Genomic DNA, 24,044 nt, shown 5'->3' with positions numbered 1-24,044 from the left:
GTACACCCAAAGCATTCCTACGGTATCCGGGAGTTGCACAATCTCATGGTCTAAGGAAAAGATACTTGACATTGGCAAAGCTCTAGCAAACGAACTACACGATCTTTGTGCTAGTCTTAGGATTGGGTCTTGTCCATCACATCATTCTCCTAATGATGTGATCCCGTTATCAACGACATCCAATGTCCATAGCCAGGAAACCATGACTATCTGTTGATCACAACGAGCTAGTCAACTAGAGGCTCACTAGGGACATATTGTGGTCTATGTATTCACACGTGTATTACGATTTCCGGATAATACAGTTATAGCATGAATAAAAGACAATTATCATGAACAAGGAAATATAATAATAATACTTTTATTATTGCCTCTAGGGCATATTTCCAACACTGACTGCTGCTGCTGATTTCCCTGATGGTTATAACCTCCCTGGTTGCCCTGGTTCCCTTGATTGCTATGTCTGGTTTGATTGCCCTGAAATCCTGAACCAGAGCTGACGCCTCCATAACCCGGCCCATGAAAACCACCTCCTGAACCTCCGGGCGGGCCATTGTCGTACTGAAACATATTGGAGTTCTTGAATTCTTGCATTATATAACAATCCTTCCAAAGATGTGAAGCTGACCTCTTCTTTGATCCATGCTTTGGACAAGGTTGATTTAACAGGCGCTCTAGATTGGGGCCTGAACCTCCACCCCTCTGGGGCTGTTTACCCTTATGATGCTGACCATTATCCTGAGCATTGGTGTTAGCCACAAAGTCCAAACTATTGTCTGCCTTGCGCTTACCATTGTTCCCATGACCTGTCGGGTTATGCTGTTGTTCCTTGGTGTTGTCGTTCTTCTTTCCTTTCCCTGGTTTGTCCTCCTCTGACTCAGGGTCTTTGGTATTATCTGAATCGGCATATTTAACCAAAGCGGCCATAAGCGTTGCCATATCATTGCAGTGACGTTTGAGCCTTCCTAACTTCTGTTTTAATGGTACAAACCGGCAATTGCCCTCCAACGTTAACACTATTGTGTCCGCATTGATGCGATCCGACGAATGCAGAATAGCTGAGACCCGCTTCACCCAATGGGTTGTAGACTCCCCATCCTCTTGGACACAAGCGGCCAGGTCCACAATCGACATAGGCTGCTTACAAGTATCCTTAAGATTCTGGATAAACTCGTATTTTAACTCGGCCCATGATCCGACAGAGTTAACTGGTAAGCTCTTTAACCAAGTACGAGCTGCCCCCTCCAACATCATGGTGAAGTATTTAGCACACACCGCTTGATCCACATCCAACATCTCCATTGCCATCTCATAACTTTCAACCCATGACTCTGGTTGCAAATCGGTGGTGTAATTGGGCACCTTACGAGGGCCTTTAAAATCCTTGGGCAGTCGCACATTACGTAAAGCGGGGGTGAGACACGGCACCCCTAAGGAACTGAAGACCACACCTGGCTCCACTGAAGTGGTAGGGTGAACCGGAGTAGGTTGATGAGCTGCATGCAGAGCTGCTAACACGGCCTCTCGACGCGCACGACCATGATCCACCACAGCTTGAGCATTAGCACCTCCACCTGCCGGGTTGTGCCCTCGCGGCGAGTTACGGCGACGTGCACTGCTTGATATGGTCGGTTCATCCTCAACGTGCCTGCTGTAGCTCCGGCTCGGGCGGGTGGTGGAATGAATCCTCTCGCGACTATGTGAATAAGCCTGTTGCTGGTTTAAAGCTGTTTGAAGGAGCTCTATGGCCTGTCGTGCCTCAGTCGCAACCGGTAACTTGTCGTCAGCTGGGAGGGCTGCCAATCGTGAAGCGGCAGCCACAATGTTGTCCAATGGGTTGGAGTAATGCCCCGGGGACGTCGGAACATACTGCGGCACAATGTTGTTTTGACGAGGTGGGTCCATCGCGCGCGGCTGAACCGGTGCCCCTGTTCCCTGCGCCTCCGTATGGTTTAACACTGGATGGTTACTGGTTCCTGCTCCCGGCGTATTGAAGAGATTTCTTGGCTCATAACCCGGCGGGAGGTGTGACCGGTATCTTCTTCTCATGACTTCATCTGAGGCATTCTGATCCAGCCTAAGCCGGTAGGCTTGAGCTTCCAACTCGGCCCGTTCTGTAGCCATCCTAGCGTTCTCTGTTGCTAGGTCCGCTTTAGCCTGAGTTATCCGATCTTTCACCTTTGCAATCTCCACATTGTGCTGATCTCGGGCTGCTGCGTCCACCTCTGCGGCCATCAATGTTGCCAATGCGTCGAACAAATCAGATAGCACTTGAGCCGGAGGCAGCGTAGAGCCCCCTGCTCCCGCTGGCATTGCTGTCGCTGAACCGGAGAGCATTGCCACGGCGGTTGATGAGTGGTGCGCTGATTGTGTATCAGCCGTAAAGATTGAGACCCGGTTTGGCAGATCGAGGGGGTCCGGAATACTATTGCCATCGGAACCTCCGCTAATCCGACCGTCCTACAACTGATACAACGATTTGGTCTCTCTAGTTGAAGACTCGTCATCAGAACAAACAACGATTTCTCCATCAGATGCCGGTCCATCCTCATATTCCGCCCCATGGATGACACCTATGAAAACATGCCTCGCTGCGGGCTGAACCGGGGAAGGGTTTGCACGCTGAACCGTCTCGATGATGTCGGTGCAGGTGTCCGGCTCAGGGCCCGGCTCGCCGATCTTGCCGATGAAGACGTGAATCCCACCAAAGGGGACCCGGTACCCGTATTCGATCGAACCGGCCTCGGGACCCCATCCTGCATCGTCTGACCAACAACGTATCCCTTTAGTCCATCAAAGCTGCCCTTCAAGAACTCGAAACCATCGTGCGATAGCCCCACGGTGGGCGCCAACTGTCGTGGGTTTGTCACGGCAGATGTCCTCGCGAAAGGACTTAGTCGTGGAGCCATCGCTACGGGTTAGCTTAAAGGGGTTAAACCAAACAAGGGGACACGAGGGATTTTATACTAGTTCAGCCCCTTCGTTGAAGGTAAAAGCCTATGCATAGTTGTGATTGGGATTGCTAGGGTTTTGATGACCAGGGAGCGGATCCGCTTTGCCTGTCTCTCGAGTAGTTGTCTGTTGTCCCTAAACCGCGGTCGGGTCGTCCCTTTATATACATAGGTTGACGCTCGCCGGTTTATAGAGTCTCGAGGCCGGATCATAAACGTGTTCGGCTCGGTCTCTATTCCTTTAACTTACAATACAAGTTACATTAAAGAGTCGGTTTACATCTACAGGCCTTAACCTGCCTATGGGCCTCGGGCCTTCGTGAAGCGCCACCATCCTCATGTCTTCATGGGCTTCTATCTTCATGGAGCTAACCAGGCCACTCCTAGCAGGTTTACCTCCAGTAATCATATCCCCAACAGTGGCCCTCCTCCACTTATTCCTGCACCCACACACTTCTTCTTCCTCCCACAAACACGAATATCCAGCTCAAGCATGAGTTCTAGATCATTTTGCTATGATTTTCGATCTCCTTGTTCAAAGCACCTCTCACAAAACTGCTTGGGGAGATTGTTCCATGGTATGTGACTCCTCCATTGGTCCAATTAGTTTTTTTCTAGTGCTCTATTCATTGCAAATTTATGCTGCCTAGGTGACCATGTTCTTGAGTTTTCATGTCAAATTTATATGGTTCCAAGTAGTTTTGATGCATGATATAGGCTCTAGGCACTTGTAGGAGTAGTTGCTATCAATTTTGTTGAGTTTGGTTCACTTTCATTTTAAAGTTACTAAAAATTTCAGAAATCTTTCAGAGGAAGAAATATGTTTAGGAAAATGTACCAAGGTGGCTCTTCAAGGAAACAAGAGCCCAGGATTGCAATGCGTGATGCTGATGATGAGCCACCAAGGGACGCTCCAGTGCGGCCCTGTGAATGGCCTTCAGAGGACTTCATGGATCGAGCGGAGATTAAGGAAGAATTTAACGCATATTTGTGTAACGCTGATCTTGTGAGCTTCGAGGAAGAAAAATGCCGTCGGTACCACTATCTCACTAGTTCCTTTGTGAGGAGGTTTGAATTTTCATCTTCACGTAATTCTCCAACTGTCCTGTTTGATCTTTATGAAAATTCTTACACTATGGACTTAGAGGATTTTACCACTGCTTGCAAACTTCCACAACGGGGTAGTATAAGGGAACCTCACAAATCTAAATTTAGAGATTTTCTTGCTAGTATAACTGTGGGGGAATCTAGAGATATAACACAAGCTACCATAGAGAGCATTCACTTTCCTGCTATACATTATTTTGCCCTCTTCATAGGTAGATGCATTAATGGTAAAGATGAGGCATGTCACATGTGTGTCCCTGACCTCAGTATTCTTAGGAGTGCTGTGTTAGGAGATAAATCTTATAATTTGAGAGCCATTGTTGCACGTAGGTTGCATCTTAATAGATTTAATGGAGATTTCTTTGGTGGAATTTATGCAACCCGCTTAGCTGATTTTCTTGGTATAACCATACGTGAGGATGATATTGAGTTGCCTCCTACTTATTTGGATTATGAGGCTATGGTTCGTCATCAGTTTGTTGAGAGGAACGATCAGTTCCTCCAGTACCGACTAATCTTTGACAGACAATGCACCTATCATGTCGCTCTCCCTGCTTCTACTTTCTTTGACTTTCAGACAAAAGGGAGATATTTTATAACCAGAGAGGAGATGGAAGAGTATAAGAGGAGGGCTGAGATAGCTCGCCTCCAAGCTGCAGCCCACAATGCAATGACTGATGCATCTTAGTACGACCCCAACTACAACTTTGGATATCCGCCAGGCCATCCGTGGCCATAGACCAACTTAGGCCAAAAGCCTAAGCTTGGGGGAGTACGTATTTCTCATCGACATTACATTCATGTTCACACACTCATTGCTAGATGTCGGTGCTCATACTTTTTCATTGTATCATCCATGCTAGTTTACTTTCCTTTTTAAGCTTTCTTCTTGTGTGTTTAATAAACCTTAAGAAAAACAAAAAAAATAGTTGTAGCTTTTAGCTAGTTTTAATTTCCATGCTTGTAGTAGTAATTAAAAAGAAAACCCAAAAAGATTTCATGTTCTTCTTTTGCTTGTTGGGAGTTTTCCCGTGTAAATAGTTTTATTTCTTTTCTTTTCTTTGGGGGTCGATAGGAGAAGACCATGATTAAATTGTTGAAGTGGCTCTTATATGCATTATTGTTGATCTGACAAAAGAACCCATACTGCCTTGTCTTCTCCTGTTTATTGAATGCTTGCAGATTCCAGCTTAGTCCAATGCACGTGCACTATTATTATTATCCACATCGTTCGGTCGTGCAAGTGAAAGGCAATTATGACGATATATGATGGATTGACTAAGATGAGAAAAGCTGGTATGAACTCGACCTCTCTTGTTTTTGTAAATATGGTTAGTTCATCGTTCCTGATTCAACCTATTATGAATAAACATGTTTGCAATGACAATTAGAGATTATAGTTGCTTATGTCATGCTTAATTAGCTAGGAGCTTATAATGGTTTACCTTGCGTGCCAACATGTTATTAAAATGGTTGTGATGTGGTATGATAGGGTGGTATCCCCTTTTGAACGATTCGAGTGGCCTAACTTGGCGCATGTTCACGCATGTAGTTGAAACAAAATCAACATAGCCTCTACGATATTTATGTTCATGGTGAATTATATCCTACTCATGCTTGCATTCGGTGTTGATTAATTTTAATGCATGTTCATGACTGTTGTCGCTCTCTAGCTGGTCGCTTCCCAGTCTTTTTCTAGCCTTCACCTGTACTAAGCGGGAATACTGCTTGTGCATCCAACTCCATAAACCCCAAAGTTATTCCATATGAGTCCACCATACCTACCTATATACAGTATCTACCTGCCGTTCCAAGTAAATTTGTATGTGCCAAACTCTAAACCTTCAAATAATAAACTGTTTTGTATGCTCGAATAGCTCATGTATCAACTAGGGTTGTACGTATCTTCCATGTTAGGCGGGTTATTCTCAAGAGGAGTGGACTCCGCTCCTCATTCATGAGAAAGTGGCTGGTCACCGGGATGCCCAGTCCCATGCTTTATGCAAATCAAATCAAAATAATTGCAAACAAAAACTCCCCCTGGGACTCTTGTTAGTTGGAGGCACTTGTTGTTTCGAGCAAACCATGGATTGATGCTTGTTGGTGGAGGGGGAGTATAAACTTTACCATTCTGTTTGGGAACCGCCTATAACGTGTGTAGCATGGAAGATATCGCCATCTCTTGGTTGTTATGTTGACAATGAAAGTATACCGCTCAAAATATTATTCACCTCTATTTCAAAACCGAGCTCTGGCACCTCTACAAATCCCTGCTTCCCTCTGCGAAGGGCCTATCTATTTACTTTCATGTTGAGTCATCATCCTCTTATTAAAAAGCACCAGTTGGAGAGCACCACTGTCAGTTGCATTCATTACTGTTAGTTTACATTGAGTATGACTTGACTGGATCTCTTTTACCATGAATTACAATGTCTAGTCAGTCCTTGATCTTTAAAGGTGCTCTGCTTTTATGTTTTGTGGTCTCAGAAAGGGCTAGCGAGATACCATCTTGTTATATCATATTATGATTGTTTTTAGAAAGTGTTGTCATCCGAGATTTATTATTATTGCTCGCTAGTTGATTATGCCATTGATATGAGTAAACATGAGACCTATGCGTTATTGCGAATATGGTTAGTTCATAATCTTTGCTGAAAACTAGAATGTTGGCTTTACATATTTATAACAACAAGAGCAAACAGAGTTTGTACAAGTTTTTCTTTATCATTTTCAGTTTATCAACTGAATTGCTTGAGGACAAGCAAAGGTTTAAGCTTGGGGGAGTTGATACGTCTCCGTCGTATCTACTTTTCCAAACACTTTTGCCCTTGTTTTGGACCCTAACTTGCATAATCTGAATGGAACTAACCCGGACTGACGCTGTTTTCAGCAGAATTGGCATGGTGTTATTAATGTGCAGAAACAAAAGTTCTCAGAATGACCTGAAACTTCACGGGACATCTTTTTGGAAATAATAAAAATCCTTGCAAAAGATGAAAACCAGGGGGCCCACATCCTAGCCACAAGGGTGGGGGCGCGCCTGCCCACTGGGAGCACCCCCTACCTCGTGGCCCCCCTGGAGCTCCTCCGACCTCAACTCCAACTCTATATATTTGCTTTCGGGGAGAAAAAATAGGAGAGAAGGATTCATCACGTTGTACGATACGGAGCCGCCGCCAAGCCCTAAAACCTCCCGGGAGGGCTGATCTGGAGTCCGTTCGGGACTCCGGAGAGGGGAATCCGTCGCCATCGTCATCATCAACCTTCCTCCATCACCAATTTCATGATGCTCACCGCCGTGCGTGAGTAATTCCATCGTACGCTTGCTGGACGGTGATGAGTTGGATGAGATTTACCATGTAATCGAGTTAGTTTTGTTAGGGTTTGATCCCTAGTATCCACTATGTTCTGAGATTGATGTTGATGTGACTTTGCTATGCTTAATGCTTGTCACTAGGGCCTGAGTGCCATGATTTCAGATCTGAACCTATTATGTTTTCATCAATATATGAGTGTTCTTGATCCTATCTTACAAGTCTATACTCACCTATTATGTGTTATGATCCGTTAACCCCAAAGTGACAATAATCGGGATACTTACCGGTGATGACCGTAGTTTGAGGAGTTCATGTATTCACTATGTGTTAATGCTTTGGTCCGGTACTCTATTAAAAGGAGGCCTTAAGATCCCTTAGTTTCCGCTAGGACCCTGCTACCACAGGAGGGTAGGACAAAAGATGTCATGCAAGTTCTTTTCCATAAGCACGTATAACTATATTCAGAATACATGCCTACATTACATTGATGAATTGGAGCTAGTTCTGTGTCACCCTAGGTTATGACCGTTACATGATGAACCGCATCCGGCATATTTCTCTATCACCGATCCATTGCCTATGAGCTTTCCATATATTGTTCTTCACTTATTTACTTTTCTGTTGCTATTGTTACAATCACTACAAAATACCAAAAACATTACTTTTGTTAGCATTACCTTTTGCTACCGTTACCACTACTATCATATTACTTTGCTACTAAACACTTTGCTGCAGATACTAAGTTTCCAGGTGTGGTTGAATTGACAACTCAGCTGTTAATACTTGGGAATGTTCTTTGGCTCCCCTTGTGTCGAATCAATAAATTTGGGTTGAATACTCTACCCTTGAAAACTGTTGTGATCCCCTATACTTGTGGGTTATCATAGATAGATGGCTCGTGTTGTTCTTCCATTGAATTTTAATGCGTTCCTTGAGAAAGCAAAGTTGAAAGATGATGGTAGCAATTACACGGACTGGGTCCGTAACTTGAGGATTATCCTCATTGCTGCACAGAAGAATTACGTCCTGGAAGCACCGCTGGGTGCCAGGCCTGCTATAGATGCTGCTGACAATGTTAAGAACGTTTGGAAGAGTAAAGCTGATGACTACTCGATAGTTCAGTGTGCCATGCTTTACGGCTTAGAACCGGGACTTCAACGACGTTTTGAACGTCATGGAGCATATGAGATGTTCCAGGAGTTGAAGTTAATATTTCAAGCAAATGCCTGGATTGAGAGATATGAAATGTCCAATAAGTTCTATAGCTGCAAGATGGAGGAGAATAGTTCTGTCAGTGAGCATATACTCAAGATGTCTGGGTACTACAATCACTTGATTCAACTGGGAGTTAATCTTCCGGATGATAGCGTCATTGACAGAATTCTTCAATCACTACCACCAAGCTACAAAAGCTTCGTGATGAACTATAACATGCAAGGGATGGATAAGACGATTCCCGAGCTCTTCGCAATGCTAAAGGTTGCGGAGGTAGAAATCAAGAAGGAGCATCAAGTGTTGATGGTCAATAAGACCACCAGTTTCAAGAAAAAGGGCAAAGGGAAGAAGAAGGGGAACTTCAAGAAGAACAGCAGGCAAGTTGCTGCTCAAGAGAAGAAACCCAAGTCTGGACCTAAGCCTGAGACTGAGTGCTTCTACTGCAAGCAGACTGGTCACTGGAAGCGGAACTGCCCCAAGTATTTGGCGGATAAGAAGGATGGCAAGGTGAACAAAGGTATATGTGATATACATGTTATTGATGTGTACCTTACTAGAGCTCGCAGTAGCACCAGGGTATTTGATACTGGTTTTGTTGCTAATATTTGCAACTCAAAACAGGGACTACGAATTAAGCAAACACTAGCCAAGGACGAGGTGATGATGCGCGTGGGAAACGGTTCCAAAGTCGATGTGATCGCCATCGGCACGCTACCTCTACATCTACCTTCGGGATTAGTATTAGACCTAAATAATTGTTATTTGGTGCCAGCGTTGAGCATGAACATTATATCTCGATCTTGTTTGATGCGAGACAGTTATTCATTTAAATCAGAGAATAATGGTTGTTCTATTTATATGAGTAATATCTTTTATGGTCATGCACCCTTGAAGAATGGTCTATTCTTATTGAATCTCGATAGTAGTGATACACATATTCATAATATTGAAGCCAAAAGATGCAGAGTTGATAATGATAGTGCAACTTATTTGTGGCACTGCCGTTTAGGTCATATTGGTGTAAAGCGCATGAAGAAACTCCATACTGATGGACTTTTGGAACCACTTGATTATGAATCACTTGGTACTTGCGAACCATGCCTCATGGGCAAGATGACTAAAACGCCGTTCTCCGGAACTATGGAGCGAGCAACAGATTTGTTGGAAATCATACATACAGATGTATGTGGTCCGATGAATATTGAGGCTCGCGGCGGGTATCATTATTTTCTCACCTTCACAGATGATTTAAGCAGATATGGGTATATCTACTTAATGAAACATAAATCTGAAACATTTGAAAAGTTCAAAGAATTTCAGAGTGAAGTTGAAAATCATCATAACAAGAAAATAAAGTTTCTACAATCTGATCGTGGAGGAGAATATGTGAGTTACGAGTTTAGTCTTCATTTGAAACAATGCGGAATAGTTTCGCAACTCATGCCACCTGGAACACCACAGCGTAATGGTGTGTCCGAATGTCGTAATCGTACTTTACTAGATATGGTGCGATCCATGATGTCTCTTACTGATTTACCGCTATCATTTTGGGGTTATGCTTTAGAGACGGCTGCATTCACATTAAATAGGGCACCATCAAAATATGTTGAGACGACGCCTTATGAAATGTGGTTTGGCAAGAAACCAAAGTTGTCGTTTCTTAAAGTTTGGGGTTGTGATGCTTATGTGAAAAAACTTCAACCTGATAAGCTCGAACCCAAATCGGAGAAATGTGTCTTCATAGGATACCCAAAGGAAACTGTTAGGTACACCTTCTATCACAGATCTGAAGGCAAAACGTTTGTTGCTAAATTTGGATCCTTTCTAGAGAAGGAGTTTCTCTCGAAAGAAGTGAGTGGGAGGAAAGTAGAACTTGATGAGCTAACTGTACATGCTCCCTTATTGGAAAGTAGTTCATCACAGAAACCGGTTCCTGTGACACCTACACCAATTAGTGAGGAAGTTAATGATGATGATCATGAAACTTCAGATCAACTTGTTACTGAACCTCGTAGGTAAACCAGAGTGAGATCTGCACCAGAGTGGTACGGTAATCCTGTTCTGGAGGTTATGTTGCTAGACCATGACGAACCTACGAACTATGAAGAAGCGATGGTGAGCCCAGATTCCGCAAAATGGCTTGAGGCCATGAAATCTGAGATGGGATCCATGTATGAGAACAAAGTGTGGACTTTGGTTGACTTGCCCGATGATCGGCAAGCCATTGAAAATAAATGGATCCTCAAGAAGAGGAGTGACGCTGACGCTAATGTTACTGTCTATAAAGCTCGACTTGTTGCAAAAGGTTTTCGACAAGTTCAAGGGATTGCCTACGATGAGACTTTCTCACCCGTAGTGATGCTTAAGTCTGTCCGAATCATGTTAGCAATTTCTGCATTTTATGATTATGAAATTTGGCAAATGGATGTCAAAACTGCATTCCTGAATGGATTTCTGGAAGAAGAGTTGTATATGATGCAACCGGGAGGTTTTGTCGATCCAAAGGGAGCTAACAAAGTGTGCAAGCTCCAGCAATCCATTTATGGACTAGTGCAAGACTCTCGGAGTTGGCATAAACGTTTTGATAGTGTGATCAAAGCCTATGGTTTTATACAGAGTTGTGGAGAAGCCTGCATTTACAAGAAAGTGAGTGGGAGCTCTGTAGCATTTCTGATATTATATGTGGATGACATATTGTTGATTGGAAATGATATAGAATTTCTGTATAGCATAAAAGGATATTTGAATAAGAGTTTTTCAATGAAAGACCTCGGTGAAGCTACTTATATATTGGGCATCAAGATCTATAGAGATAGATCGAGACGCTTAATTGGACTTTCACAAAGCACATACCTTGACAAAGTTTTGAAGAAGTTCAAAATGGATCAAGCAAAGAAAGGGTTCTTGCCTGTGTTACAAGGTGTGAAGTTGAGTAAGACTCAATGCCCGACTACTGCAGAAGATAGAGAGAAAACGAAAGATGTTCCCTATGCTTCAGCCATAGGCTCTATCATCTATACAATGCCGTGTACCAGACATGATGTGTGCCTTGCTATTAGTTTAGCGGGGAGGTACCAAAGTAATCTAGGAGTGGATCACTGGACAGCGGTCAAGAACATCCTGAAATACCTGAAAAGGACGAAGGATATGTTTCTCGTTTATGTAGGTGATAGAGAGCTCGTCATAAATGGTTACGTTGATGCAAGCTTTGACACTGATCCGGACGATTCTAAATCGCAAACTAGATACATATTTTTATTAAACGGCGGAGCTGTCAGTTGGTGCAGTTCTAAACAATGCATCGTAGCGGGATCTACATGTGAAGCGGAGTACATAGCTGCTTCAGAAGCAGCAAATGAAGGAGTCTAGATGAAGGAGTTCATATCTGATCTAGGTGTCATACCTAGTGCATCGGGTCCAATGAAAATCTTTTGTGACAATACTGGTGCAATTGCTTTAGCAAAGGAGTCCAGATTTCACAAGAGAACCAAGCACATCAAGAGACACTTCAACTCCATCTGGGATCATGTCCAGGTGGGAGACATAGAGATTTGCAAGATACATACGGATCTGAATGTTGCAGACCCGTTGACTAAGCCTCTTCCACGAGCAAAACATGATCAGCACCAAAGCTCCATGGGTGTTAGAATCATTACTGTGTAATCTAGATTATTGACTCTAGTGCAAGTGGGAGACTGAAAATATGCCCTAGAGGCAATAATAAATTTATTATTTATTTCCTTATATCATGATAAATGTTTATTATTCATGCTAGAATTGTACTAACCGGAAACATGATACATGTGTGAATACATAGACAAAACAAAGTGTCACTAGTATGCCTCTACTTGACTAGCTCGTTGAATCAAATATGGTTATGTTTTCTAACCATAGACAAAGAGTTGTCATTTGATTAACAGGATCACATCATTAGAGAATGATGTGATTGAATTGACCAATTCCGTTAGCCTAGCACTTGATCGTTTAGTTTCTTGCTATTGCTTTCTTCATGACTTATACATGTTCCTGTGACTATGAGATTATGCAACTCCCGTTTACCGGAGGAACACTTTGTGTTCTACCAAACGTCACAATGTAACTGGGTGATTATAAAGGTGCTCTACAGGTGTCTCCAAAGGTACTTGTTGGGTTGGCGTATTTCAAGATTAGGATTTGTCACTTCGATTGTCGGAGAGGTATCTCTGGGCCCACTCGGTAATACACATCACTCAAGCCTTGCAAGCATTGTAACTAATGAGTTAGTTGCAGGATGATGTATTACGGAACGAGTAAAGAGACCTACCGGTAACGAGATTGAACTAGGTATTGAGATACCGACGATCGAATCTCGGACAAGTAACATACCGATGACAAAGGGAACAACGTATGTTGTTATGCGGTTTGACCGATAAAGATCTTCGTAGAATATGTAGGAACCAATATGAGCATACAGGTTCTGCTATTGGTTATTGACCGGAGACGTGTCTCGGTCATGTCTACATAGTTCTCGAACCCGTAGGGTCCGCACGCTTAAAGTTCAATGATGATTATATTATGAGTTTATGTGTTTTTATGTACCGAAGGTAGTTCGGAGTCCCAGATATGATCACGGACATGACGAGGAGTCTCGAAATGGTCAAGACATGAAGATTGATATATTGGACGGCCATATTCGAACACCGGAATGGTTCCGGGGGTTATCGGATATATACCAGAGTACCGGGGGGTTATTGGGCGTCATGGGCCCAAGTGGTGGAAGAGGAGAGGTGGCAGGAGGTGGCGCGCGGCCCCCCTTGCCCCAATCCGAATTGGGAAAGGGAAGGGGGCGGCGGCCCCCCTTCTCCTTCCTTCTCTCCACCTCCTCCTTCCCCTTCTCCTAGTTGGAATAGGAAAGGGGGGCAAAACCTACTTGGAGTAGGATTCCCCCCCTTGGGTGTGCCTCCTCCTCTTGGTCGGCCCCCTCCTCCTCTCCCCTTTATATACGGAGGAGCGGGGCACCCCATAGACACAACAATTGATCTCTTGGATCTTTTAGCCGTGTGCGGTGCCCCCCTCCACCATAATCCACCTCGATCATATAGTAGCGGTGCTTAGGCGAAGCCCTGCGTCGGTAGAACATCATCATCGTCACCACGCCGTCGTGCTGACGGAACTCTCCCTCAAAGCTCGGTTGGATCGGAGTTCGAGGAACATCATCGAGTTGAACGTGTGCAGAACTCGGAGGTGCCGTGCGTTCGGTGCTTGATCAGTCGGATCGTGAAGACGTACGACTACATCAACCGCGTTGTGCTAACGCTTCCGCTTTCGGTCTACGAGGGTACGTGGACACACTCTCCCCTCTCGTTGTTATGCATCACCATGATCCTTGCGTGTGCGTAGGAAAATTTTAAAATTACTACGTTCCCCAACACCCCTTTCCTTTTCCTCTTCCCTCTCCCTTCCCTCTTTCCCCCTCCATGAGAAGGAAAAAATTACCGGGGGGGGGGAGGATCCTACTAGGACTCCCCTCTCCTTGGCGCGCCCCTGGTGGCCAGCCTCCTCCTCCCCTCCTTTATATACGGGGGCAAGGGCACCCCAAAGCACAATAGTTATTCTCTTAGCCGTGTGCGGTGCCCCCCTCCACAGTTTACTCCTCCGGTCATAGCGTCATAGTGCTTAGGCGAAGCCCTGCGCGGATCACATCACCACGCCGTCGTGCCGACGAAACTCTCCCTCAACCCTATGCTGGATCAAGAGTTCGAGGGACGTCATTGAGCTGAACGTGTGCTGAACTCGGAGGTACCGTACGTTCGGTACTTGATCGGTTGGATCGCAAAGACGTTCGACTACATCAACCGTGTTAACCTAACGCTTCCGCTTTCGGTCTACGAGGGTACGTAGACACACTCTCCCTCTCGTTGCTATGCATCTCCTAGATAGATCATGCCTGATCGTAGGATTTTTTTTAAATTGCATGCTACGTTCCCCAACAGTAACCATTAGGGTTTGCCAAATATAGTGATTTCGAATGTGGATGGACTATGTTTAGGTCTAGGGTTTGTATTAGATATTGTTGTGATGTGTTTTCGATGCCACATGGTAGATTTGTCATTGTCGTTGATACTTTTAATTATTTTGCATTGCCATTGTTTTTTAGATGGTGAGAATCGTGAATGTTCATTACATTCAGAAGGCGGCATTTATGAATGCCGAGATTGTTGAGAACGAGGAGGAAGTGTTCGCATTTGTTAAAAATCCTAGTTATGAGGAGGTTGTGGAACAAATAAAGATTGTGTTAAATAGGATGAATCCAAGTGACCAAGTGGAACTGTTAAGAAGGTTTGGTGTTGGGCTGGGCATAAATATCTAATGAAGAAGATGTCTATCAAGTCGGATTTGCAATGGTGTGCAAAAAAGGAGGTATTGCGCCCTGGAAATTCAAATCACTTGAATTATTTGCCAGCAAAGTGAAAGGTCCTCTCTTTCATCTTGACTTGAACCAAACATCATTAGATGATATGAGCTCGATTAGAACTGTGTCGATTGTTGATGAAAGGGTGGAAGTGCATGTCGTCAAGGTAATGCGCCAATCATCGGCTGACCTCTAAACTCATCGGGGATAAATTCATGAAACATGTAACCAAGAACCTCGACCACTAAGGTGAAGTTGATGATGAGTTTGGAAGATGATATGTTCAGACACAGAGTGAAGTACGTTAAGACATGAAAGGCCAAACAAGTCGCTCTTAAAATGTTCTATAGTAGATGGATAGAAGCATACAACTTCCTCCCTAGGTTATTGGGAGCGATGACCTACAGGAACCCATGCATGTATCATATGGCCGAGGATGATGATTGAGTGTTCCATTCTGCCTTCTAGACTTTCGACCCATGCATCACGACTTTTCAACACACCATCAATCGTTTTGTTTATAGATGAAACATTCTGTACATGCAAATACAAGGGCAAACTCATAATAGCATTGGCACACGACGCTAATAAGTGTTGCCCATGGCATTTTCTTTGGCATCAGTCGAGAACCGAGTCAATTCGGAATGGTCATGGCTCATGTGAGGAGAATGAGCATTGCTCCAGATAGGGAGGTATCATATTGGAGGTTGTGAATATTGACATTCCAGGGCATGCGAGGATGCATCACCGATGGTGCATGGGACATTTCATGGCAATTTTTTACAGGACATGTAAGAACAAGGATCTCTGGAAGGATCTAATTTCTGCATGCGTGGCCTCTGTCAACCGCCCGTTCATGTGACGCTTGAACAAAATCAACCGGACCATGATACATCACGTTCAAAGGGAATTATCCCATGACCATGTACGGCCTTCATTTGACCTACATCACATCATGTAACTCTGTAGAAAGCATTCGACCACAATGAGGCAAATTATCCATGTATCGAGCTCGTTGATGTATGATTTTTATCACCCTATAAAGCGTGACATGCACACTTCCACACTAGCCCATAGTTACCTGACTACGGGGAAGCGCTCGAGGATCCTCATCATAAGACCACTTCCATTGACCAGGCGGGTCCTTTTTCAGTGGACGGCCAGCAGGGATCTGTTCCCACATTCAAACCTACAAGGCACAACAGCCAATGCAGGAGGTCTTCTTCTGCCTATAACATGCCTCGTCTATACGCATGTTGAAAAACATGTTAAATTATGGCACTCAACACTACAAGAGAAAAATACACATATGTGACATTTTGACCCAAACGAAAACATTTTATGTCATGAAAGTGGCACATTCATGACAAAAAATACCGACGAAAACATGTATTGTCATCCTTATCGAGGCCTGTTCAAGCTACCCTTTCAACCCCTGCTATCCTTGCATCCTCTTCCTCCAGGCATGTCGCCCATCGTCTCTGATATGCTTTCGATCTAGCGCACGCGCACGTTGTTGTCCACCAAATCGTCGACGAGCCGAGGTTAGAGAGAAATTGAGTTGGGTTTTATGAAGCATGATTTGTAGCGTTGCAAGCATGACTTTCGTATACGATGGAAAGAAATACAAATTTCTGAAGCATTTACGGTGTTTGAAGCATGACTTCCGTATGATGCAAATAAACACGCAACATTAAGTGTTGACGTATAAATATCTTGTCTAGTCTCTTCCATCAGATCGGTGTTTCGATTACATTAGCTAGAGCATGCACTTCTACATTAAGAAAGCATTGTACCGCGTGCAGATAATGCCGTGGCCCATGAGCTACTAGCTAAGTTTAGCTTTTTCTAAAAAAAATTGTACTAGCTCTCTCTCAATTTAGAAGGCGTGTGCGTACCCTTAGATTGTCAATTTGACCAACCTAATACAAGTCATATATTACAAAAAATATACCAACATAAACTTCAAAGTTTCTATTTTCAAAAGGTATAATTTTTGTGTTATATAGTTTATATTAGAGTGATAAAATTAGCAACATAGGTATACGTGTAGGACTTGTAAACTGAAACGGAGGTAGTAATATAAAAGCCGTAATAATTGGCTTGACGAGCCTTCATGCTATATCCTCAAGGGACTTGTGGACGGTGTAAATGCCTTCTAAAGTTAAATACTCTAGCCATAACGACCTTCCCAGAATAAAATAAAAACCACTGTACCTGGTAACAAGGAAACTGACGTGTTATATATCAGCGTTCACCCCTAAAAAACGGACGAGATTTGTCTACTTCCCCGTCGTGTGCCCATTCATGCTCCTGTCTACGTGGCTTGATTTAATTGAAACAAAATAAAACCCGGCCCCATCTCCTTAAAATCAAGAGGAGATGATTAGATTAGAAATAAAAAAACGGAAATGTTAACGCCCACACGTGTGGGCGTTGACCATCTCGACCACACGCATCCATCACCGTCCAGTACTATATGCACGAATCTTGACACAATCTGACTGATTTTCTGTGCCACGTAGGACAAGGCGTGTGTGTGGTGTGTGACATAGTTCGCCCACACATCCATTTTACCACAAGGAGGGGCCGGTGTGTGGGCGTTTAGCAGTTCACCCACATACCAGTTTTCAGTCACGCACAAGGGCTGGTGTGTGGGCATTTGCCATCTCGCCCACACGCCCGTCTCCTCTCCCACACGTAAGCTGCTAGTTGCCATGTGTTTTTGCAGTGCACATGGCAACTGCCTCTAGTGTGCTTTTATAAGCAGGTGACAACTTTCTTTTTTTACCCGAGTTGCCATGTGTTTTTGCAGGGTACATGGCAACTGCCTAGTATGCACGTAAGCAGATGGCAACTGTCTTTTACCGAGTTGCCATGTGTTTTTGCATGGTACATGGCAACTGCCCCAACGTGCACATACATTGCAACTGCCCTAACGTGCACGTAAGCAGATGGCAACTCTTCCATTTTACATGGCAACTGCCCTAGCATGCTTGTGAGCACATGGTAACTCTCTCAACTGCCTAGTGTTAATATGTGGCAACTCCTAAAGTTATGAAATCATGGCAACTACATTAGATCAGACCATACATGGCAACTGCAGTTGAGCAACCATGGCAACTGCAGTTGTCCGACATGGCAACCGTAGTTCAGCGACATGGCAACTGCAGATAAACGAACATGGACGAGGGTCTGGACCATGACAACTGCGGGCGCGCGGTGAGCGTCACGCGTCACGTGCGGGACCAGAAGGGTACGAGGCCTGACACACGGGCGTGTGGGCGTTATCAATTTCGCCCACACGCACGCGTGTGAGAGGGTTCAGGAGGGAAAAAAAGACATGTGTGGGCATTAGTTGTTTTGCCCACACGTAGGTGTGTGGGCTGGTTGCTGTCCATGCCACACGAGGCGTGTGGCACAACTATCCGATACACCACACGTGTGGCAGTTATCGGGACCCATTAAAAAACTGTAGGATGACGTGGGAGAACGCATGGAAGCACGGGGAGGGAGCAGGCAAACCGGATCCTACGAAAACACACAGTTAATCTGATTTGGTTTTGTCAAATTTGGGTCGCAATTAGGGGTAATAAATACGTACTCCATCTCTGATCCAACGCCTTCCAACGAGCCAAACCGGCATACATCACTACGTGGAAGCGGCGCGGCAACTCCAACGCGTGGCGCCCCGGGTACCCATGCGACCGACGCGGCCGGTTCGCTCGCCACGCCACGCCGCGCCGATCTTCTTCCCTCCCCTTAAAATTCCTCCTCCGCGCCCCGTTCCCGCACCGATCTCCCGAGAAAACACCCGCCCGCACCACGCCACGCCCAGACGAACTGCTCCCCGCCCTGCTCCCTCACCCCCGAGAGAGAAAGAATGGGCGCTCCCTCCACCGCGCCCGCGCCCTCCCCGCCGGCGCTGCCCGAGGCCTCCGCGCCGGACGACCGTGCGCCGCCCGAGCCCGCCGCGCCGGAGCTGCCGCCGCCGCTGCGGCTGCGCTGCGGCGTGCAGCAGTACGAGTGGGGCCGGCGCGGCGCCGCCTCCCTCGTCGCGCGCCTCTCAGCCGCGGACTCCGCCGCCGAAATCGACGAGGCCCGCCCCTACGCGGAGCTCTGGATGGGCACGCACCCGGCCGCGCCCTCCGCCGTGCTCCCCGGCGGCGAGCCCCTCGGCACCTGGCTCGCGCGTAACCCGGCCGCGCTCGGCCCCGCCGTCGCCGCGCGCTGGGCCGGCGACCTCCCGTTCCTCTTCAAGGTGCCCGCCGCCTCCTTCCTCTGCTCTGCAGTTCTGCTCCTCAACCATGACGTGCTCGCGAAGCTGACTCTGTCACCGTCGTGCGATTTTCCCGCGTGCAGGTGCTGGCGGTGGCGAAGCCGCTGTCGATCCAGGCGCACCCGGACAAGGGGCTGGCGGAGCTGCTGCACGCCATGCGGCCGGCCACGTACCGGGACGCCAACCACAAGCCGGAGATGGCCATCGCCGTCACCGACTTCCGCGCGCTCTTCGGCTTCGCCGGCATCCAGGTGCGTGCGTCTCCGTGCGTCCCAACCGCCACCGCGTGCGCAGTGCTGTTGCGCCCCCTGTCACCACCCCGTAGATAAGTCCAGTTCCGTTGCACCTCTGCACATATTTCTTATCTATAAGAGTATACGACGTGTGCGCTTGGACTGTCAGACTATTTTAGGCTCAACTGAATCTCGCTAGGAGCAAGCACGCCTTGACTTCTTCAGGATGCGTGCCACATGTTTAGATGCGTGTTCCAGAAGAAAATGCCATCCTAATTCCTCGCAATATTGCACCTTAATTTTGGAAGGTCGGCGTATCGTGTGGGAGTTTTAGAATATGCCAAGCAATTGTGTATTTTTTGGTGCAAAAATCGCCGAAAACTGCCACCCGTTGGATCTAGATCGTGTACCTCTGGGGGCGTTCGCGTTCGCTGGGGTCTCACCCCAACCGAACGTTCGTCAGATAGCTTTACCGTAATATTTTTTTTACCAGGTAAATGGTTTGTTTCAACTCTTTCCTAGTTGATGCACATTTACATGTCCGTTACTTCCTGCTTGGCTAGTCGATATACTCACCAAGCTCTACATTTAGAAAATCACATATTTATTTGAAAGAAAAACTGCATATCAGGCACGAAATAATGGTGTCCCACAACCAATTTTGCTGACATGTAAATACCATGATCTATCTCTAAATACATAAATGCGACACGCGGGCCAGCCGGCTGTACCACCTATCACCTATCCAAGAACTCGTGGGCATGCGCCGCTGTTGCTTGGAGATAGACACGAGTGCCAGAACAGGACACAGATTTGGGGTTAGTGATTCAGAAAAATAAAACAAAATTGGACAACCATATCCGGCTTTTCAAATCTATACCCTTTTGTTCTTCGCAGAAGGTTTTTTTCACCCCGATGTGTGTGTGGATCAAACTCAGGATCTAGTACCTGTTCATTCCTATCAAGTTGAAAATTCTATGGTAAATGTATTGTAGTTCTAAAGTTGAATTATGTACAGGGGCATTTGTAACCGATTGGCTATTGGTAGGCGGTAAATACCAATGTACTCCCTCCGTAAACTTTTATAAGACGTTTTAGGTGATCTAAAGTGTCTTATAAAAGTTTACAGAGGTACTCCCTCTGTCCGAAAATACTTGTCATAAAAAGGAATAAAAAGGGATGTAGTACTTTACAGGAGGACAACTGAAATGAAATTGGAAACAGTAAGTACAGTTCACCGCTCACCGCGTGCGCATTGCTTTGTCCCCTTTGGCCACCGCTTATACAAGTCCGCTTCTGTTGCGCCTCTGCATATAAATCCACTTATATAACTAACACCATGGAGTATATGCGCCAAGCCAAATGTGTGCGCTTGGACTGTCAGACTATTTTAGGCTCAGCTGAATCTCGGTAGGAACAGTCACGCCTTGACTTCTTCAAGTCAAGTAATAATGCAAGCCAAAATTGCTATCTTCCCCAGTTTCTTCTAAGACAACATGGCACATGTTTAGATTTCTTTTTTAAAAAAAATATTGCAGGGACCTGATTGCTTTTTCTAAAAATATTTGTAGGGACCTGATTGCTTTGTAAAAAATTACAGGGGTTGTTTTATAACAAGACTGACATGTGGCGTGGGACTGATTGGATCAAACTCGGGATCTAGTACTTGTTCATTCCTATCTAGTTGATTTCTATGGTAAAATATTGTAGTAGTAAAGTTGAATTTTGTACAAGGGCATGTGTAACCGATTGGTTATTGGAAGGCGGTAAATACAAATGTAGATTAGTAGGGCAACTGAAATGAAATTGGAAATAGTAAGTACAGCTATTAAGCGAAAGCCTTCACAAAACCTGTGTTGCGCTTGATGAAGAACATCCACCAGAAATAATACTTGGAAGTAGTAGTTCTTTGATATGGGCACGGAAGTAGTACACATGTTTGCTTTTTCGCCTGTCTAAACAGGTAGCTTACAAAGTGTTCCTAGATCTATAGAAGACCAAATTGTACAACTTTATACTTTCATTTTACATTTTCTTTAACATTTTTTTTTTGTTTTTGGCCGTTGTCTTTTACTTAGCCACACATATATGTTCAATGAGATCAGGAGCACATCACACATTTTCTTATGTTCATTTTTTTAATACAAAGGGGAATCATTTGTTTCAAGAACAGGCACAGTTTTATTGGCATCAATGTTCTCTTAGATGCCTTCTAGTAGTTTTACTTGTAAAGTAATATGATGTTTATACCATGGTGTAGGAGCTCAAGGATGTTATAAGGACTGTACCTGAAGTTGCAGGGCTGATCGGACATGAAGATGCTGACAAGCTTATGACTGTAAAAGAGTATCATGGTGGCAATGATGTAAAATCCAGTCTGCAATCAGCATTCGCTAAGCTAATGACAGCAAGTAAAGAAGCAGTTTCCGAAGCAGTTAATAAATTGAAGGGTCGCCTGAATGATGAGAGCGAGGTAAAAGGTTTCTTAACCTAGGATGTATGTGGTCATTTTTATTTTCTTATGATAGCAATCTGTCAAACCACACAGCACATAGTACTGAATGTAACCTGCTAATTGACATCGTTGCCTCCGAAGAAAAAGTAAAAAACTATGTTGTTTACTACGCTGCATTTAAGATGTTATATGTAATACTGAAGATGTTAACATGATATTTTACACATGGTTAGTATAGATGACAAACTGAAGGTGTTGCTCCCAAAGCCTGAAAGCCCTATATTCATGTTGGATATATTACATTTGGACTAGGAACATTGGAAACTGTGAGTCCTCGGTACTGATAGGTAGACACGAAAGCTATAAGAACACTGTATCGTCTTTACTGTCAGATAAGGGTAAAAGTTGTGGTTGACCTGGTAGATTACTAGATTAAATTGCTAAGAACTATTAGTTGGAATGATATCGAGTTACTAGGGAAGATAAAGCTGGTAGAAGATCACAATACCAAATCATAGTTTTGTCTTAAGATTTACATTACTTCGATAAAATTTCTGCTGTATTTCCCTCCTATATGAAACGATCCTTGACAGAAGAAACGATCCTTGACAGAAGATGATGTTCAGCAATATGGTGCATCACTATTCAGCAATGTACTTTTCGTATTTAAGAAAAGAATATTAATGCCATTTGACAAGCCTGAGATTCTGTTTTTACTGATGATATTGTTCAGATTCGGACCTTAACAGAGAAGGAGGAACTTGTTTTGTCTCTGGAGAGACAGTATCCAGAAGATGTTGGTGTTCTAGCCGCACTTCTCTTCAACTATGTCAAGCTCAGCCCAGGTGAAGCAATTTATATCGGTGCCAATGAACCGCACGCATACCTGTCCGGGGAATGCATCGAGTGCATGGCTACTTCGGACAATGTGGTTCGTGCTGGTTTGACACCTAAATACAGAGATGTGCAGACCCTCTGCTCCATGCTAACATACAAACAGGTGAGTTTAGCTTGAAATTGTGCCGACTGTCGACTATGGTCCTGAGAGAGAGATTAGAGCTTGCATGTGCTAGTTAATGTTCTCCTTGATGTCTAAACAGTATATTTTCTGTATGCAGATCTTCCCTGAAATACTGCGAGGGGTACCTGTGCAGCCATACGTACGACGCTACACCCCTCCGACTGACGAGTTCGAGGTTGACTGCTGCTTGCTGCCTCCAGGTGAAGTGGTTGTCATGCCACCGGTACCAGGTCCATCCATCTTCCTTGTCATGACCGGGGAGGGCGAGGTTCAGGCAGACTCCATGTCAGACGGCGAGAAGGCGAAGGAAGGCGACGTCTTCTTTGTGCCCGCGCACACCGAGGTTAGGCTCTCCGCTTCTGGCCATGCGACGATGCAGCTGTACAGAGCTGGGGTGAACAGCAGAGCATTGTACGCGTGCAACGCTGCTGCTGCGGGGAAGAGGTCCCAGCTGCAGAACATATGCGAAATGGCGAGTTAGCTGGGGCGCTGATATACATACAGTATAGGCCGATGGATGCAAGTGCTAATGTAATATGTATAGTCCAATGGACGAGTAATAAGTTCCTTGATGCCTTTAGAACAAGGTCCCTTGCATATAGGTACCCTGGCATGGCATGCTGATATACCAGTGCCTGTGAATAAGAAGTTTCAGTCCTTCTGCTAACCTGTAAAAGTTCAGTGACCAGATGTAAATCGTGCAGTTCTCCAGTTCAGAGGATAATTGGAGATGCTGATATACCAGTGCCTGTGCATTTCAGCGTTCTGCTTGCTCCTCTTGGTTGCCAGGTCCGGGTGGAGGATCACTGTCGGGACGACGGATGGGATATGATCCGTCTGCGACGTGGTTCTCTGTCTCAACATGCTGAAGGTTTTGTTCTTGACTTCTTCACTGAAGTTTTGGGTTTCAGATGCTCCACCCCTCGCTCCGAAACACCTCTGAATTTGTCCCTGCTCCACTCGTCAAACCTTAGTCCCAGTGGCCGGCTGCACGCACAGCGAGTTCAATTCAAGCAGCTTCGCAGAACCAGTCAGAAACTGGGACTCGTTGTCGTCGTCGTCGCCCGTGTCCGCG

General features: G+C 45.1%; 1 protein-coding gene across 1 annotated transcript; it reads left to right on the top strand.

Annotated features, from left to right (window-relative positions):
* The first annotated feature begins 18,695 nt into the window (after positions 1-18,695).
* On the top strand, positions 18,696-23,713 carry LOC123059962 (mannose-6-phosphate isomerase 1). Its single transcript, XM_044482522.1, has 5 exons — positions 18,696-19,242; positions 19,344-19,511; positions 21,754-21,966; positions 22,682-22,948; positions 23,067-23,713. Exons 1-5 carry the CDS (start codon positions 18,865-18,867, stop codon positions 23,448-23,450), a joined length of 1,410 nt encoding a protein of 469 aa, XP_044338457.1. The 5' UTR covers positions 18,696-18,864; the 3' UTR covers positions 23,451-23,713.
* Positions 23,714-24,044: the final 331 nt, after the last annotated feature.

This window comes from Triticum aestivum, chromosome 3A, assembly GCF_018294505.1.
Source record: "Triticum aestivum cultivar Chinese Spring chromosome 3A, IWGSC CS RefSeq v2.1, whole genome shotgun sequence".
In the NCBI taxonomy this organism is placed as follows: Eukaryota; Viridiplantae; Streptophyta; class Magnoliopsida; order Poales; family Poaceae; genus Triticum; species Triticum aestivum.
Note: the sequence above shows the minus strand (reverse complement) of the source record. Positions and strands in the feature narration are given on the sequence as shown.

What these genes read in the sequence shown, in the direction of transcription:
- LOC123059962 (XM_044482522.1), top strand. Translation starts at nt 18,865, where the DNA reads ATGGGCGCTCCCTCCACCGCGCCCGCGCCCTCCCCGCCGGCGCTGCCC. An exon ending in ACCTCCCGTTCCTCTTCAAG is followed by an intron (nt 19,243 to 19,343) that starts GTGCCCGCCGCC and finishes TCCCGCGTGCAG; the next exon opens with GTGCTGGCGGTGGCGAAGCC. An exon ending in CCATGCTAACATACAAACAG is followed by an intron (nt 22,949 to 23,066) that starts GTGAGTTTAGCT and finishes TTCTGTATGCAG; the next exon opens with ATCTTCCCTGAAATACTGCG.